The sequence below is a fragment of the Ictidomys tridecemlineatus genome, chromosome 11 (genome assembly GCF_052094955.1).
Source record: "Ictidomys tridecemlineatus isolate mIctTri1 chromosome 11, mIctTri1.hap1, whole genome shotgun sequence".
NCBI classification, from domain to species: Eukaryota; Metazoa; Chordata; class Mammalia; order Rodentia; family Sciuridae; genus Ictidomys; species Ictidomys tridecemlineatus.
The window spans coordinates 125,755,959-125,773,759 of record NC_135487.1 but is presented as its reverse complement, the minus strand read 5'-3'; the positions used below and the strand labels follow the sequence as shown (position 1 = coordinate 125,773,759).

The 17,801-nt window shown below is 47.1% G+C and overlaps 1 protein-coding gene across 1 annotated transcript; it reads right to left on the bottom strand.

Annotated features, from left to right (window-relative positions):
• Positions 1–16,366: 16,366 nt before the first annotated feature.
• LOC101962690 (ETS variant transcription factor 3 like) lies at positions 16,367–17,278 on the bottom strand. The gene is made up of 3 exons (XM_005331412.3): positions 17,218–17,278; positions 16,888–17,125; positions 16,367–16,658 (listed from the first exon to the last, which is right to left on the bottom strand). The coding sequence occupies exons 1-3, from the start codon at positions 17,276–17,278 to the stop codon at positions 16,367–16,369; spliced, it is 591 nt and encodes a 196-aa protein (XP_005331469.2).
• Between the last annotated feature and the right edge of the window lie 523 nt (positions 17,279–17,801).

The window sequence follows — 17,801 nt, the reverse complement described above, 5'->3', positions numbered from 1 at the left end:
CAATTTGTGTAGTATGTTCCAGCAAATATACAACCTGAAGGAAATGTACCAAAAGTTATAAATACATTGTTTATTAATAGGTCATTCTAGATTGAAATCAATCTCTAGAATGTATTTTCTTTTTTTGTTTTTTTAAATATTTATTTTTTTAGTGGTGGACACAATATATTTATTTTATTTCTATGTGATGTTGTGGATTGAAACCAGTGCCTCATGCATGCTAGGCGAGCACTCTACTACTGAGCCACAACCCCGGTCCTCTAGAAGGTATTTTTCTAATATTACCCTTGAAAATAGATATAAGGGGACATATTCTGTAAATTTTGTTTAACCAATAGTGCACAAGTTTAAAAGGTTAATAATTTGTAATCAAATCAGGTATTAAGTGTTTTCTTGGTCTGGAGCTGTAACTCAGTGATTGAGCACTTGCCTAACGTGCATGAGGCTCTGGTTTCCATCCCCAGTAGTGCAAATAAACAAACACAATGTAAAGAGAAACATTTTTATCCTTTTAATTTGAAGCAAGGGTTAGATCTCTGATTGAGTTAAAATGTATTTCTGTTGTGCCAGTAGGTATAGACTGAGCTGCATGCCCTCTTTGTGACCACATGAGGCGGAAGGAACAACAGTCAAAGCCCACAATCTGCTAGGGGTGAGGCTCTGATAAGCCACCTCCAGTTAAAACTAAGATCCCAAAGGACATATCCTTTGTGAAAGTGAACCAGTCTTTAATTCCATCAGGGTGGTCAAGAGAACCTTTTATTAAGGTTATAATAACAGTGCAATGTAGCCAGGTTCATTTACATACTCAGAATTCACCGAGTAACTAACAGTAGATGAAAGGGAGTTTGCCCCCTAAAGCAGCATTTTGTCTAATGAATCAGGATATGATAGAATTAGAGTATCAATACTATATTAATACTCAGTGAGCTAATGGATCTAGGCACTGAGCATAACTCAGCCTAAAGAGACTGTTAGACACATGTCTCCTTATAGAAGAACAGTGCTAACTATTAAGTAATCTTGCCAAAAAAGAACACCACTGCACTGTAATCATCCAAATGTAGACTGTGGAAAACTGCAAGACAGTCAGTTTTCTTCGACAAATAAACTGCTAGAAAAACTTTTATGTGTATGTGTGTATACTCATGATTATGTGTACCCATATATGTGTATATATTTATGAGGGAGAGAGAGATAAAGAGAGAGGGGAACCTATAAATAAAAAGAGATTGATGAATCAGGTGTGCTGACACACTTCTAGAATCCCAGCTATTTAGGAGGTTAAGGCAGGAGGATTGCCAAGTTTTAAGGCCAGCTTTTATTTTGAGACAGCCAGACCCTGTCTCAAAATAAAATAAAAATGGACTGGGGATGTAGCTCAGAGATAGAATGTTCCTGGATTCAATCTCCAATACTAGAAAAAAAAAGATTTATAAAATATATAATCCAATTATAATCTGAGTTTTGTGGATACAGGTTCAAACACTTTAAAAAGCACATGACAGTTGTGGGGACCTTTAGAAGTTTGAACATAGGATTTTTGGTGACTTGAGGAATTACTACTAATTACTATTGTAGGTATAATAATATTGAGGTTATGTTAAAAATAAAGATTTCTTCCTTACTTTTTAGAGACACATAGTATTGAAATAAATTACAGAGAAAAAATTTTTTAAATGATTAGAGAAAAATTTGACAAATAAGTTTCAAAAGGGCAACAAGTATACCAACAGCTGATTTCTCAGTCTCAACAATAGGAACCAGAAAATACTATAATTAAGTAATTAATGTGGTAAATTTGAAATAATGAAAATACTTGCCAACCAGTGAAAATTCTGTACAAATTAGGGTAATATATCTGTTTAAACAAATCCAAAAATATCAGCGGCCTAACCAACATAAGTGTATTCTTTTGTCATCTAACGATACAGAGTAGGTGACCGCACAGAAATCCTCTGTGTTTATTCATTGGGGTGCCAGGTAGGAAAGACTCCATTTCCAGCACTTTGCTTCCAGAGTTTCCCTAATCAATCTTTGCAGCCAGACAACATAAATGAGGCTTGGTGGGGGGAAAGCAGAGCAAGGACATATCTTTAAAATACTTAGGGTTCTAATACTGTCTTGGAGGGGGAAGTAAAGGTACTTAACACTAAACAGGGGTGCAGGTTGAGATTTGGAGGTTAACTATTAAAAGAATAGAGATGGTGTGAATAATTTCCAAAATAGCAGAGGGTAAAACATTTGTTAAAAACCCCAAAGAATCAAGCCCAGCGATGTCCACCTGTAATCTCAACAACTTGGGAAGCTGAGGCAGGAAAATCGCAAGTTCAAAGCCACCTCAGCAGCTTAGTGAGGTCCTAAGCAACTCGGTGAGACCATGTTACAAAGTGGATCAATAATACTAGGTTAATAAGTTCAGAATATAATAACTTTTAATGAATGCTGTCTATATGCCAGATAATATTCTATTTTTGGTGGTATAGGGGTGAGGGGGGTCATACTGGAGATTGAATCCAGAGGCACTGAAGTGGCATCCCCAGCCCTTTGTATTTTTTAAGACAGGGTCAAGAAGTGTTTTGTGCCTTGTGCTGTGGTCTGCTGGGGCCAGCTTGCATTGACTCATGACAGCCATTGTGCTCATCTCTTCTAGTTCCGCATTTATTGTGGCCCCATAGCTTGATATTGAGTGTGATGGGAGTATTTACACCATGGTAATTGGCAAATGCTCTAAGTCAGGACTTAATTGTTTTTCTTTTTGTAGAGTCGAGTCCGGCATGCTATTATCTAGCAAAGTTCCTGGCACTAAGTAGGCACTCAGTAATATTTGTTGAATGAATAAACATGTTACTCCAAAGACCACATGTTTATCCTTGTCCTCAAGGTGTTTTCACTATACCTTGAATGGATCAGGACTCATTTCAGAATTTCCTGACATAGGACATTCTTGCTGTGGACCATACTGGAGTACTGCTCTTGCAAACTTCGTGGTTATTTTCCTAAAGCAAACCTTGACATTCCTCCTGTCTAGTTCTGGTTTCCTGGAAACATTTGACAAGGGGAAAGTGGTAAGAGAAGCAAGAAGGATATCAGAGGTGACTCATCCTGATGACTGGGGTTATCTTAAGTTCTCAGGGGTCAGCATCCAGTATTTGTGAGGAGCCTGCCATTAGGCTGCAATTTGGATTTTACAGGCTTGAGGTTTCTGTGAGAATGTCAGGGTAGGTGAGGGAAAGTCACCAGATCTGGTGTGCATACATGATTAATTAGAAAATATGTGTGTAATTGGTGGTAGATGGTTGATGCCATTCGTAGAAGAGCTCCTAGTTGTGTGAGGGTGTCTGAGAAAGTGTAGGCTGCAACTGGAGCATGGAAAAGAAGAGGGAGAACGCAGGCTTTATTTGAACCGGCTGCTGATATAAAACTTTGGAGGGAGGGTTCAGATGTGGGACCCTCTGTATTAGAAGCAAGTGTGAGATCATGTGTCAGTCTGTTGTCACTTCCCTTCTTGCAGTCGCCTGTAAAATGATAGCAAAACTTGACTGTCCCCTAGTGGGTGTGTGTTGAAGGGATGTGGGGATGGAGAAGCAAAGGTGTGTGACATATTTGTCATTATGATAATCAATCCTACTCTGGGACAGCAGCAGCACCACACAGCAACACAGTACCATCATTGCTTGCCCCTGATGAAAATAGCACGTACTTTTGTGATATTTCTTTGATCTTCCCACTTGATCCTGTGATATAGTCATGGCATCTGGTATAGTTTGGATCTGGAATGTTCCCCAAAGGCTCCTGTATTACAGGCTTGGTCCCCAGTACAGTGTGTTCAGAAGTGGGCTTTGGGGAAGTGATTAGATTGTGAGGACTCTGACCTCATTGGTGGATTACTTCACTGATGGATTCATAATTTGATGGCATTGGGCTGGGAATGTGGCTCAGGCGGTAGCGCGCTCGCCTGGCATGCGTGCGGCCCGGGTTCGATCCTCAGCACCACATACCAACAAAGATGTTGTGTCCGCCGAGAACTAAAAATAAAATAAATAAATATTAAAAATTCTCTCTCTCTCTCTCTCAAAAAAAATTTGATGGCATTATTGGGAGATGGTAGACCCTAATAGGAAGAATAGGGGCCACTGAGGGTGTGTCCTTGAAGGGTATGTCATGTCCCTGCCCGCCTTCCCTCTCTTTTTTTTTTTGCTTTCTAGTGACCTTTAGGTGAGCAGCTTTATTCCACCAAAACCTTCCACTATAATGTCCAGCCTCACCACAGGCTCAGAGCCATGGAACCAAGTGAATGATAAGCCAAAGTAAATTTTCCCTGCTTTAAATTGATTTTCTCAGGTATTTTGTCACAGTGTCAAAAAGCTGACTAACAGCCGGTAACATTGCCATTTACTTTTTATTTAATTTCTATTAAAGTAAAACAGTCTTATAGTTTAAAAATCATATGTACTATATAAATCTACACAGTGAAAAATATAGTTCTCACGTCTGTTTTCTGTCCTTCCAGTTTCTTCTACCCCAACAGATAAAACTCTGTCATGAGCTTTTTATTTTTCCAGGCTTTCCCTTTTAGACAATGGTAACACCCTTCACCCATCGTTCTGCCCTGTTTTTTTCTTTCTTCTTCTTTTTTTCTTTCTCCCTTCCACCTTTCTTTCTTTTTTAAAATGTTTTTTTTTTTGTTATAGGTGGGCACAATATTTTTATGTGGTGCCGAGGATGGAACCCAGTGCCTCCTGCATGCTAGGTAAGTGCTCTGCCACTGAGCCACACCCCCAGCCCCCTACTTTTTTCCTAAAAACGAATCTTAGAGGTAATTCAACACTGTACATAAACCTTCCCCCACCTTTTTGACATTGTGTGGATGTACTATAATTTCTTTAACCAGTGCACTACAGATGGAAATTTAGTTTGCTTCTAAGATTTTGCTTTTAAAATCGTGCTGCAAGATGCGGGAGTCAGGGCTCAAAGAAAGCAAGGCATAGCCAAGTGCAGTGGCACACCTGTACTCCCAGTGACTCAGGAAGCTGAGGAAGGAGGATCGCAAGTTCCAGGCCAGCTTCAGCAACTTAGTGAGGCACTAAGCAACCTAGTGAGATCCTGTCTCAAAATTTAAAAAATTAAAAAAGTGCTGGGGATGTGGCTTAGTTATAAAGCCTTCAGGTTCAGTCCTCAGTAAAAAAAAAAAAAAAAAAAAAAAAAAAAAAAAAAACAGAGGAAAGAGGTAAGGTAGTCCCGGTGGGCCAGGATGAGCTTCTGAGCAAAATCCTAAAGGATGTGGAGGAGTCAGTCTTAGAAGAGGGTTGGGCAGGACCTGTCCACCAGAAAGATGAGCAGACATCAAAGCACAAAGGCACGAGCAATTAGGTGCCATCAGAGTAAAGTGGGTGTTGGGAAGTGATTTGGAAGCCTCTCTGTGGATTGGGGTATGTGGGGGTGCAGCACAGTGATCCCATGCTAAATGAACTTGGTTTGAACTTGGAATTCCAAACCTTGAGTCCATGGAATTTCTGGAAAGAGGTTAACTTTTGTGTCTTACTTGTGATGATAATATTAAAAAGCATATGAGAAAATCACATTTTGCATCGTCTGGGTGGTACTTAATAAAAAATGATTTCAGTGTCTGCTTTTGCCTTTGTGTTTATCATGAGTTGGCACCTAGTAGCCCTTCTTTAATTGTCTCCACTAATGAGAACAGAGGAGGATTTAATATGCAAAGGATGCGCTGGGCTCAGAGGAGACCAGACGTCCTCGCAATAGGCTGGATGAACAAAGGGCTAGCAGAAGTTACACTAAGAGAAGGAGAAGTGAGTCATCGCCCAGCACGCCAGCTCCAGAGACCCCACACTGCAGCTGGCATGCTGGGGTCACGTTTTGTGTAGCACATGGTTGCAGAAAAACATCATCTTTTGCTGTATATCAGTATTTTTATTTTAAAATGCATTGGCTTTATAGTTATGTTTCCATTTAATTGGTAAATTGCCATTGCTTTTGAAGTTCTATGTGCCATAAATATATATGCACACCTAGTGTTATGCCTAATATGTAATTAAATGACATCATACTACAGATAAATGATCACCACTGGGGGCACAGAGAATATTTTATTCTCTTTTTCAGGGGAGCCACTGGAGAATTTTAAGTTCTGTGTTCATATTAGGTGTCCTTTATTTGCAGGACTGGGGATTGAACCCAAGGGCATTCTACCACTGAGCTACATCCCAGCCTTTTTATTTCTTTGGTACTGGGATTTGAACTCAGGAGTGCTTTACTGAGAGGCGTTGGAGAGGCGTTACTATGTGGCAGTCACAAGTCCTGAAATGGTAGGATTTTCTGCGTCAGTCCACTACAAATTGAGATTGGAACAGGTAGGTGTGATTGATACACAGGGATTGATTCAAAGGTGGTGCAGCTCTGGAGACGCAGAACAGCTTATTCTTCTCAGGGGCCTTTGAACTTGCAACTGAAAAATAAGTGGGTTGGACTGGATGATATTTTTGGCTGTACTTCTACACTCCTGGCAGTGGCCCACAGGAATGGTGCTGTGTGGGCTTTACTCATTAGGATGCCCATGGACTCATTCTTGCCCACTGCTTGCTTTTCTCTGAATCCTGAAGGTAATTATTGCTGTGCTCAATTTTGCCTTGGTGGGTTGCCCTGTCCAGGATGCGACTCTGAAGTGTTTAGAAGAAAGCAATGAAAGAATTACCACAGTAATTAATTAACGACGGTACTAACATTTCCAGTGAAATTATAGCTTTCAGCCCAAGTGACTGGAGAGGAATCTTAGAAATGTCGTTTATCCTTTCAACAGTAAATGAAGTAAGTGCTGCCCATCCTTATGGCTGTGAGGTTTTCTTCAAAACCTTCTGAAGAGTTCTGTCTCCTTCCACTTCCTTTCTCCACCCATGCCCATTTCCTCTCTCTATTCTCACCTGGTCATAATATGTAAATTTAAGATATCTTTTTAATATCATATTAATGAAGTACCTCTGTTTCTAATTTTAAAGCAAGAGAATCCAAATTGTATACAGTAAATGAATGTAGAAATGTTTGCTTTCAGCTGGGCTAGGTGGCTCACACTTGTAATCCCAGCTACTCAGGAGGCCAAGGCAGGAGGATTGCAAGTTGGAGGCCAGCCTGGGCAAAATAAAAAGGGCTGGGCAAGTAGTTCAGTGGTAGAGTACCCCCGGGTTTACTTCATATACTTAAAAAAAAAAAAAAAAAAGGCTGTGTGCAGAGGTTGACCTAAGCACCCTCTATGGTCATATGGTGAAGGAATCACATAACAGTGCAGAAGGTGTTCTGGCTTTCAGTGCTGCACGACCGTACACATAAAACCTGTAGGTGCTTGAGTTTTCCTCCCTGTGGGTCAGGTTCTCGTTAGAGAATGAGAGGGAGCAAGTTGGAATCATCCTCACTACCACCAACAATTCAGGGGAGCAAATATTTTGCTCTTATATTTTTTAATCTCTAAGGCCCCTTTCACTTGCTAATCTAGTGACCAGACACCCTCCATTTCATAAAAGTGTCTGGCAGTACCCCAAGAATGGCAGCTTATGGGGACACAATACTGATGCACATGAGACAGAGTCCAGCACCAGACAGTAATCAAGGGCCACAAATTACACACAAAAAGGAAAGTGTTTGCTGCTACAGTCATATGAAAAGTAACACAGAGGAAGGACTTTTAGAATTTCCCTCTCCACATATAATATGCTCTTATTTCTAAGGAATTTTAAGTACCTCTTAAAATTCTTAAAACTCTCTAGCCAAGTGATTATGGTGATATGGAAAGAACATTAACTGATAATTAGGAAATTTATATTCTGAGTTCGGCTTTTCTGTATGGATGATTTGGAACAAGTCCCTTCTTCTTTCTGGGTCTGTAAAATTAGGGGGGCTGAATTCCATGATCTTAAAAGTTCTTTCTGACTCCTGAGAATCTAAGATACATGCAGCCGGGGAGTCTGAGTCCCTAAAAGCCACCCTCTTTGTTTTAGTCCTGGGGATTGGACCCAGGGGTGCTATACCAGTGAGCCCAGCCCATTTTATTTTTGATTTTGAGACAGGGTCTCACTAAGTTTCCCAGGCTGGCCTTGAATTTATGATCCTCCTGCTTCAGCCTCCTGAGTCACGGGTTATAGGTGTGCATCTTCACACCTGGCCTGACTCCCTAAAATTCTTGAAGCCTGTGAGAGTCTGTCAGTGTCTGTGGTTTGACAGAGCTGAAGGCCTAGGAGCAGGGAGGTTGGCAAGCTGGCTTCGCTGTGTCTTGTCCTGCTCTCGCCACTGCTTCTGGCAGAAAGCTGAGCAGCCACGCTGTGCTATCCCAGGTGAGACTGGCACTCACAGATGGCCAGGTGTGGTGTCTGGGCTTGATGATTGTCCCTGAAAGCCTGCAAATTCTGTCACATCAGAACAGTTGATCCTGTGATGAGTTGTTCAGGGGGTTTAAAGTGGGAGGCTTCTCATAAATTCTTTCATGCTGCCACTATCCTCCTTCCCCTAAGAGGACTCCCACTTCATGGCTCTAATCTTCTGAGCGCTGGTACTGACTCTGACCACCAGAGGGCACTCTTGCAATGTGGAGACCAACCGGTCTCTGGAAGCTGGGTCCCATCTTTGCCAGAACATCTGGATTTGCTGAAGCCTTTCTCTATTTAAGTGGTTCTCGATGGCCGTGATTTGCCTCCCTTTCCTCAGGGGACAGTTAACAACATCTGGAGACATTTTGGGTTGTCACATCGGAATGGGGGAAGGCGCGGCTGTTACCTACTCATTAGAAGCTCCGTTGCTGCTCAACATTCAGGAATACACAGCACAGCTCCCCACAGTGATAAAATTGTGCAGCCAAAATGTCAATAGTGCCATCCCCCTGGACGTGGGTCCTCTAGGCTGAGCTTTTAGTGTCCTGGCTTCACCTACCCTGAAGGGAATTCTTAGACCAGTGACCTCAAAGCTTTCTTCATTGCCTGAGATGTGGGGGTCAGAGCCACCAGAAACCACTGAAGGGTCAGGCCCAGGACATAGGAGGGTCCCCATTATGGAGAAAACCCTGTCCTTGGGGCTGGCCTCTGAACAGGCCCCAGCCCCGTGACAGCATCATCCTCTTCCTCGTGCTGGGGCAGGCAGCAGTAGCTCTGCCTTCCCGGACGGAGTGTGTCGAGGGGAAAGCCCCTGGTGTGGGTCCTTCCTGCAGGCAGGGGCTGGGCCTGGGGCTCTGGGGGCAAGTGGGAAGCAGGAATTGCCTGGAAGGAAAGTCTGAGGTCCCCTTGTTGGCATGTGGGCTGAGGGAAGGAGACTAAGGTGGTCTCTCAGAAACCCTTCTCCTGGCAGAGGCCCCTGAGAAACCAGGGCCTGGCTTCCCTGCCATCTTGACCTCTCCACTGGGTGAGGACCCGCCCCTGCCTCACTCTGGGCCTCTCCTTCCCTGCTTCAGCCATCTGGCAACGCGTCCACCACCTGAGGACTGAGAGGCTGCCGAAAGGCAGGTGAGGGGATTGGAAGGACAGGACAGACACACTGGGCCAGCTCTGAGCCTCTGTGGCTCCCTAGTTCACGCTCCATGTGGGAGAAAGGCCTGGAGACACAGCTCGACAAACCCCAGCAGTGTAACTGGAGACTGGAGATGGCAATGTGTGTGATGGCCTTGGCCCCTTAGCACCCTTCTCTGTTGGCATGTCCAGGTGTAAGCAAAAGATGCACGCGCTCTCATGTGCCTGCCCCGTGCCCCCAGACCCCCAGTGCTTCAACTCTGCTCTGTTAGGGGGTGGAGGGTGGGCGGAGAAAGAAGGACCCCTGGCAAGGGTCTCCTTACCAAGTCCTTGGAATTCTGCCCAGAGGGCCTCCACGGGGCTCTGAGGGCCATTCTGTGGAGATCTGAGGGTCATTCTCTGCTCTTCCTGAGGGTTTTTCTTGAAGCTGGTTTTCCACGTTGCTCAGAAGCTCCTGGGGCTATGGCTTCCTCAGCCTTTCTCTGAGTTGACCGCAGCCACTGGGTTGCTTGCTGCTCTTGCTCCAGGTCCCAGACCCTCCCCAACCACCCTCCCCCTTCCCATGAGGGCTCTGGAGGAACAGAAAGCAGGAGGAATGGAGTGGGGAGAGGGGTGGCCACGGAGAGGGCAGTTTGCCACGGGTATTTTATTCAAGTATTACAGAGATGAGGAAGCCAGCCCTCCCCAGCCACCTGCCTGGGGCTTGGGGCAGTGGAGACAAAAGAAAGTGCCTAAAGGGGTCAGGAGCCACCAGGACCCAGAAATCAGAGGGATGGAAGAGAAGGGCATGGAGGTGTGGGAGAGTGACTGGGGACAGTGGCCTGGACAGGGAGAAGAGCCCAGAGAAGACAGGAGTCACCTGAGACTCGGCCCCTCCCCAGCACAGTCCTTAATTTCCTCCCTCAGGGGCAGGCGTGGAGTGATTGAAACGATGGAGACCTCAACCTCATTTCTCTCAAAGAAAATTGAGATTGAATGTCTCCTTAGTCTAATGAGCAAGTTGGTGGGAGAAGAGGGTCCCTGCCTTGTTTTCCCCGCCCCACACTGATGTCTTCCTGCCATGCCCCCTCTCTCGGTCCAATTTCAAATTATTTTGCAATTTTGGCTGGTGTCCAGCCAGGAGGAAGGTGGGCAAGAGGAGAGATGGCGTTTGCAGACTGCTGCCCTTCACATCTTCCTCTCCAATTAAGGAGGATCCAAGGCCCACACGACCTTGAGGTTTTCCAAATTGGGGGACCTAGAGTTTTCCTCCTCAGGTTGGAGTCTGTGGGTCTCTGAGGAGATGCCCTCCCTGGGGTTCAGGCAGCCCTTGGCCCCTGCCACAGCGTCAGGTTTTACCTCCAGCCCCTCAGGCCTGAGCGACAGGAGTCGCTCACCGGGGCCCTGGCCCAACCCGGCCAACAGGGGGAGCCCTGGAAAATGCCAGGACCCTGGGGAGAAGCCGGGTCCTGGAAGCAGGGTGTCTAGCTTGGGGGTCCCTGGGAGCAGCTGCTCTGAGGAGAGAGGAGTCGAGAAGGGCCCTGAGAGGCCAGTCCAGTTGGAAGGGAGAGGAGGCAGAAGAGCGGGGGTGAAGGTGGCAAGGCTGGGCAGCTCGCCTTGGGGGTTCCCAAAGTGGCAGCAAGGGCCCAGCCGGCAAGGGCCCAAGGCAGAACCAAGTCCTAGAGGAAGAAAGAGAAAGGGTCAAAATGGCGCCTTCCTCTCGGAGATGCCACTCACTCCTCCCATTTCCCATTCCTTTCTCCTCTTGCTCCAAAGCCTCTCCCTGACCCCACCCCTCTTTCCTCCCCTGTTTGCTTTTGTTCAGGTTCATCCTAAATGGCTTTTCCTCCAGGAAGCTTCCCAAGACTCCCAGCCTCGGTGGGAGCATGGCTGCCCGCAGTCCTCACTCTCTGTACCTCTCCTTGGGGCACTTAGCTCCTTAGCATCATGCTGTCATCTGTGTACTTATGTATGAAATGTCTGTGCCCCAGCTCAGTGTGGGCACGATGTGTATTTATTTTTTCTTTCCTGAACCCAGCCCAGCCTAGCACACATCGAGTGCCTCAGTAAAACCATGGTGAGAACCAGGTGTGGTGGCACAGGCTGTAATCCCAGCTATTTTGGAGACCAGGCTGGGCAAATTTAACAAGACTTTGCTTTAAAATGAAATACACAAAGTGCTGGGGTGGCAGTCACTGGTAGAACCTCAGGTTCCATCCCCTGTATCCCAGAAACAAAACGAAACACACTGAGAGAAGCAAAGGGTGCTGTTTGCCAAAACGCAGTGAATCCATCCTTTGCCCTCCCTGTCCCTGCAGCGAAGAGCTCGAGTACTAGCTGGGCAAAGAATCTGTGGTGTGGTCTTGGGCTTGTTGCTTAAATTTGAAAGCCTCTTTCTTCATCTGCAGAGTCCCTTATCCTGGCTAAGATCAGGCAGCATCACTGGTAATAAGGGAACTGCAGAGATCGTGGCTGTGAGCTCAGCATGGATGAGGGGTGAATCCCAGCTTCCTCTTCTCTGTCTGCGTCTGGGCCCCATAATTCTCCTCCTCCAAGAACCCTGCCCTCACCCCAATTCTTCCAAATCTGCCCTCTTTCCTCTTGCCATCTGCCAGGATCCTGTGCTAGGGATGCCCAGCCTGGACCTAACTAGCTAGACCTCCAAACCATTTTCTGTATTTCAAGTAGCCTGACTGCAACTCCACATTTTTTCTCATTTTTAACCTAAAGAGGATAGGAACAAGGTAGCCACATCAGCAGGGGAGTGTAATGAATAAAAACGGGGAAGACAAATTCATTATTATTAATAATAAAATAAAGTCAGATCATAAAGCATCAGTGATCCTCCATGGGAAAATGTAGGAGACCCCTGTCAGAGTATACCCTCTTTGTAGGCCAGTGTTCTTTTTTTTTTAATTTAATTTTTTTATTAGCTACACATGACATTACAATGATCTTGGCAATTCATACATTTGAATCATTGGGTATAATTTCTCATTTTTCTAATTGTACAGATTGCAGAATCACACTGGTCATAGTCATCTATATGCATACAGAAATCATAATGTACTAGGCCAGTGTTCTTTGTCTTGGGTTCTTAGATGGTGTGGGGACTTGTTTCCCAGGAAGGCTGTGTCCTCTGGGTGTTCCAGCCAAGCAGGCAGAGGACAGGTTTCTTTGTTTTGTTTTTTTGTATTGGGATTGAACCCAGGGAAGTTTTACCACTGAGCTATATCCCTAGTCTTTTTATTTTATTTATTTATTTATTTGTTGTTTTTTTTTTTTTTTTTTTGAAACAGGGTCTTGCTATGTTGCTTAGGTTGGTTTTGAACTCATGATCTTCCCGTCTCAGCCTCCTGAGCCACTGGGATTATAGTGTGTGCCACCGCACCTGGCTCCAGGGGAGATGTTTCTAATACCTCTCCCACCCCTCTCCCACCCAGCCCTGCAGCTTCCTGGCTCTAGCTCAGTCCCCACACTCTCCTGTCCAGAAGCAACTTCCTCTCTTGGCATCCTGTGCTTTGAGTGAGGCTGGGGGTATGATTGGCACAGGGTTCTGGGTGGTTTTATGGTGCTGGGGATCAAACCCGGCTTGGTACACTCTAGACAAATGCTCTACCACTGAGCCACATCCCCGGCCCGTTTTTATATTATTTTGAAACAGGGTCTTGCTGGCCTGCAACTTGCCATCCTCCTGCCTCAGCCCCCCAGGGCACTGGGTCTACAGATGTGTGCCTGGCTGGCACGGGTTGGGAATCCCAGTTCAGATGGAGCATTCCGATGATAACCTTCACTAACCTCCTGGTGATCTAAACCTGTTTATTGTGTCCTCAGGGTCAAGTGTGGGCAGGACCTGTGTGCTCCAGGAGGGCAGAGATGTGAAAGAGTCCCCTCCAAGCTGGGGCTTAGGAAAGGAACCCTTTTCTTTTCCTCATTGTTTTCCAAAGAGGGACACTCTATGCCTAGGGCACTTTCGGGGGGCGGGGTGGAGAGACAGGGAGGGCTCTTCAGGTGCTGTTCGGTTCCAGGCTGTCAGACTGGTGGCCTAGCGAGTCCCAGCCTGCCCAGGGCTGCCCTACACCCGCAGCCTCAGCTGTTCTCCCAGGGGCACAGAGTCTGGGTCCCCAGCTGCACCTGGAGTAGGCCAAACACTGAGGATCCTTATTCCATGAAACCGGCTGGGGCGGAGGGGTAGTTCTCTGGTCTCTGCACAGGAGCTTTGGATTGGTTGAATATCTGTGTGATCTTTTCCACAGAAAATCTAATTTTGTTGCTCTAGGAGCTAATCAGCCTGGGAGGTTGAGGCAGGAGAATTGCAAGTGTGAGGGCAGCCTTAGCAAATTAACAAGATTCTCACTCAAAGTAAAAAATGAAAAAGGACTGAGAAAGTAGCCCAGGGGTAGAGCACCCCTGGATTGAATCCCAGTACCAAAAAAAAAAAAGCTAACTGGCATCTGTCTGTGTTTTCACCTTCTCCCACACCATCCCAAGTGCCAAGCCACTGGCCTTCTCCTGGTTCCTCTTTCTGTCCCAGGGCTTTTACACACTCTGCTTGCCCTGTTCTCCCTGCTCCTCTGAGCTCAGCTGACAGCTATGTACACTTTGGGTCTCAGCTCATATGTCACTGTGTTGGGGAAGTGTGATGCCCTCGGCACCCTCAATTTCTCCTCGGTAGCGCGTAGCAGTTATAACTGCATACCTCTTAGTAATTGAACATATGCACCCCCTCTTGCTTACAAGCCCTGTAAAGGCACCCCCAGTCCCTAAGACAGTGTCTGGCACGCTGAACAGGTTATTAAACATCTGATGCAAGGAGCGAGTGGATGAGTGAGTAAATCAGTGAGTGAGCTGTGTCTTCTCCATCTGCCTTCAGCTGAGGCTCCTCCTTCAGCCCCTGGCTCTTGTCTTGGTCTCACTGTCTCCTGCCTGGATTATCTTCAAAAGCCTCCCAATGCCAGTCTGTGTCTCCTCCAGTCCCAACTACACACAGAGCAGAGATATCCCTTCACTTACGGTAGGGTTAAGTGCTGGACAAACCCATTGTAAGTTGAAAATATTGCAAGTCAAAATATATAATATACCTAACCTACAGAATATCTTAGCTTAGCAACACAGGGCACTGTAGAGCATTGGTGGTTTCCCCCTCTGACATGTAGGCAATCCACAGCTGTGGCTCCCAGACAAAGATCAAAACCCAAAGTTCCAAGCATGGTCCATACTGAATAGCAGATAGCTTTTTGCCCTGTTTGAAGTCACACCATTATAAGTTGGGAAACTCTTGTAGTTCTTATCAAATGAAAATCTGAGCCGGGCCCTGGTGGTACATGCTTGTAATCCAGTAACTCTGGAGACTGAGATGGGAGGATTGCAAGTTTGAGGGCAGCCTCAGCAACTTAGAGAGACCCTGTCTCAAAAATAAATAAATAAACAAATAAATAAATGGAACTGGAGATGTAGTTTATTGGTAGAGTACCCCCTGCGTTCAATCCTCAGTACCCTTCCCCAGTATCTGAACTTGCTCTCCCTCCTGGCCCCGGCCTACCGGTAGGATAAAGTCCAACTGCCCTAGAATAGTTTCTAAGGCCTTCCGGGGCAGACACTGGTTTGCCTTGCCAAGTCCGTCTTTGGCTGTTCCTGCTTATTCCGACCCCATCATATAACTTACTCTGACCACAGCAAGATACTACCAGCAGGATGCCAGATTTGCTATGTTTGCCAACTGCTTTCTTTAAAAATATTTTATTGTAGATGGACACCATACCTTTATTTTGTTTATTTGTTCATTTTTATGTGGTGCTGGGGATTGAACCCAGTGCCTCACGCATGCTAGGCAATCATTCTGCCACTGAGCCACAACCCCAGCCCTTGCCAACTGCTTTTTACTTTGCAAATTCTATTCCCTCTGCCAGGGCGTCTTTTTTTCACCTGTTGAGGTGTGGCCTTGTCTAGGAAACCCCATCTCCTCCTGTGCATCTCCCCATTACCTTGTTCTTGCCTGAATCTCAGAACTGGTCCCTGATAATCCTCACCTTTCTGTTCCCCATTAGGCTCTCAGTTTATTCCTCCCTCCCTCTCTCCCTTCCTTCCTTCCCCAGGGATTGAACCCAGAGGTGCTTAACCACTGAGCCACATCCCCAGCCCCATTTCTTTGTATTTTATTTAGAGACAGGATCTCACTGAGTTGCTTAGTGCTTCACTAAGTTGCTGAGGCAGGCTCTGAATTCGTGATCCTCCTGCCTCAGCCTCCCTTACCTTGGGATTAGAGGTGTGTGCCACCACGCCTGGCAGGTCTGAGTTTCTTGAGGGTCATCTTTCATATCTGAGTCCCCACACCTAGTAAATAGCTGTGCCTGACCAACGTTGGTTGAGTGAATGAGTGAATGACTTGAGTGCTTTTCCTGGTCTCACGCCTGCTTAGCCACATACTCAGCCGGGAGGGCAGGGCCCTCCCCTTCTCTGGTTAAGATTTCCTGCCCCTACCCATTCTCTGCACTCACGGTGGACGGTGCTGCTGCTCCCCTTGTTCTCCCCAGTAGCCTCTGGTGGCCCCTGGGGGGTCTGCAGTCCAGCCAGTTGCTCCACCACGGCCCGGTGGGTAAACAGCATGTTGTGCAGGAGCTGAGGGGTGAGGAGAAGGAGGGGAGGGGGGATGGACTCACCCCGGCATCTCTTCCTCTGGAACATGCCTGTACCTCGTCACCCAGTTCAAAAAACGAAATACCCCCATACTGGTGGTTAACAGCCATCACTTTTCTCTGATCCACAACTGAATGAGTGACGCCCGTCACAGAAGTCACCCTTTCTCCCAGGGGTGTACCATATGGACTGTTACATACCCCTGCTCCTGGGGTCCTCAGGGATGAGGATGTGGGAAAAGAAGAGCATCAGAGGCCAATGCGATCCCAAAGGCAGAGAGCAGGGACAGGGGCTTCTTGGGCAGGGGCAGGTCCTGGTAGGGCTCTGGGAAGGGCCACCTTCATGCCTACCTCACTCTGCACACCCGTGGGCACCAGGGCTGGCCGACCCAGGGGGGGAGCCCCCAGCAGCAGGTGTGGGGGTGACGGTGCCCGCACTCCCCACAAAGGGCAGTTGACGATGATGAGCTTGCTGAAGTTGAACTTGTAAGTGAACCTCTTCCCTTTGGTCTTGTGCAGGATCCTCTTGTTGTAGTAATACCTGGGGAAGGGAGGTCGACAAGGAGTTGGCTCAGTGGGAAGGGGGCAGAGTCAGAGCCCCCTCCCCCGGCCAGCAGAGTTGACCATGCTGTCTTGGGGACCCTGGGCCTCTTCCCACATGGAAGGACATTTCCTAAGCCTGGGAGGAGTGGGAACAGGACCGGGTGTCAGGAATCAGCCCTTTTCTTTGAACTCTATACACTCCAGTTGCACTGGCCACCGCCTCTCACCTGAGGGCCCGGCTCAGCTTGTCATAATTCATCTGTGGTTTGCATTTCCTGCGGCCCCAGAGGCGGGCCACCTCATCGGGATCCTTGATGACAAACTCCCCATATTCTCCCTGCTGCCAGGCGATGACATGGCGGAACTCTTCCTTCTGCAGCAGCTCCAGGATGAAGTGCCACAGCTGGATCTGCCGGGAGCCGGGGGACGACTCGGCTTTGTAGGCCCAGTCAGGGAAGGCCACGCCTGGGGTGGGGAAGTGAGAGTGAGGGCGCCCTGCTTCTCCAGAGGCCCCCAAAGCCGCTGCGAGAGCATGGGAGAGCTTCAGAGAGGCTCACCTGAGATCCAGTAGTTGCCAGGGGTGGCCTGAATGCCCTCAGCCAGGCAGCCACAGTGCATGGTCCCCGCCAGGTGTCAGAGGACTGAGGCCGGACCTGGGGGGAAACGGTCACCACTAAGAGGAAGGGGGAAAGGAAGGGATGGAGGGTCAGGAAGGAAACTTCCAAGGCTCAGGGCAGGGCCCAGCCTCCTCTGGGGACCTCCTTGCTGCCCAGAGGCTGACCCAGGACTGGGCTTGGGGCTGAACCACTTACACAGAGAGAGAGGAAGGCAAAGTTCCTGCGTCCTGTCCCCACGGGGCGGGGGGGATTTAGACATGGAACAGAGGATCTCTTCTTAGGGCTTAACAGGATTGGAGTTTTCTCTAAGAGAAGACAAGAGAAAATGTGATTAATTACTGACTCTTTCTAAGCCTTGAATGGGGAGGAGGCAGCACGTACACATATCTGTCTGTACCTTAATAGTACTTGGAACAGTTTTATTTGAGATGAACAAAGATTTTTGCTTGTTATTTTCACCAATGAGTCCCAGGGGCCTGGCACACAATAGATGTACAACAAATGATCGAAATAGAATAAATGAA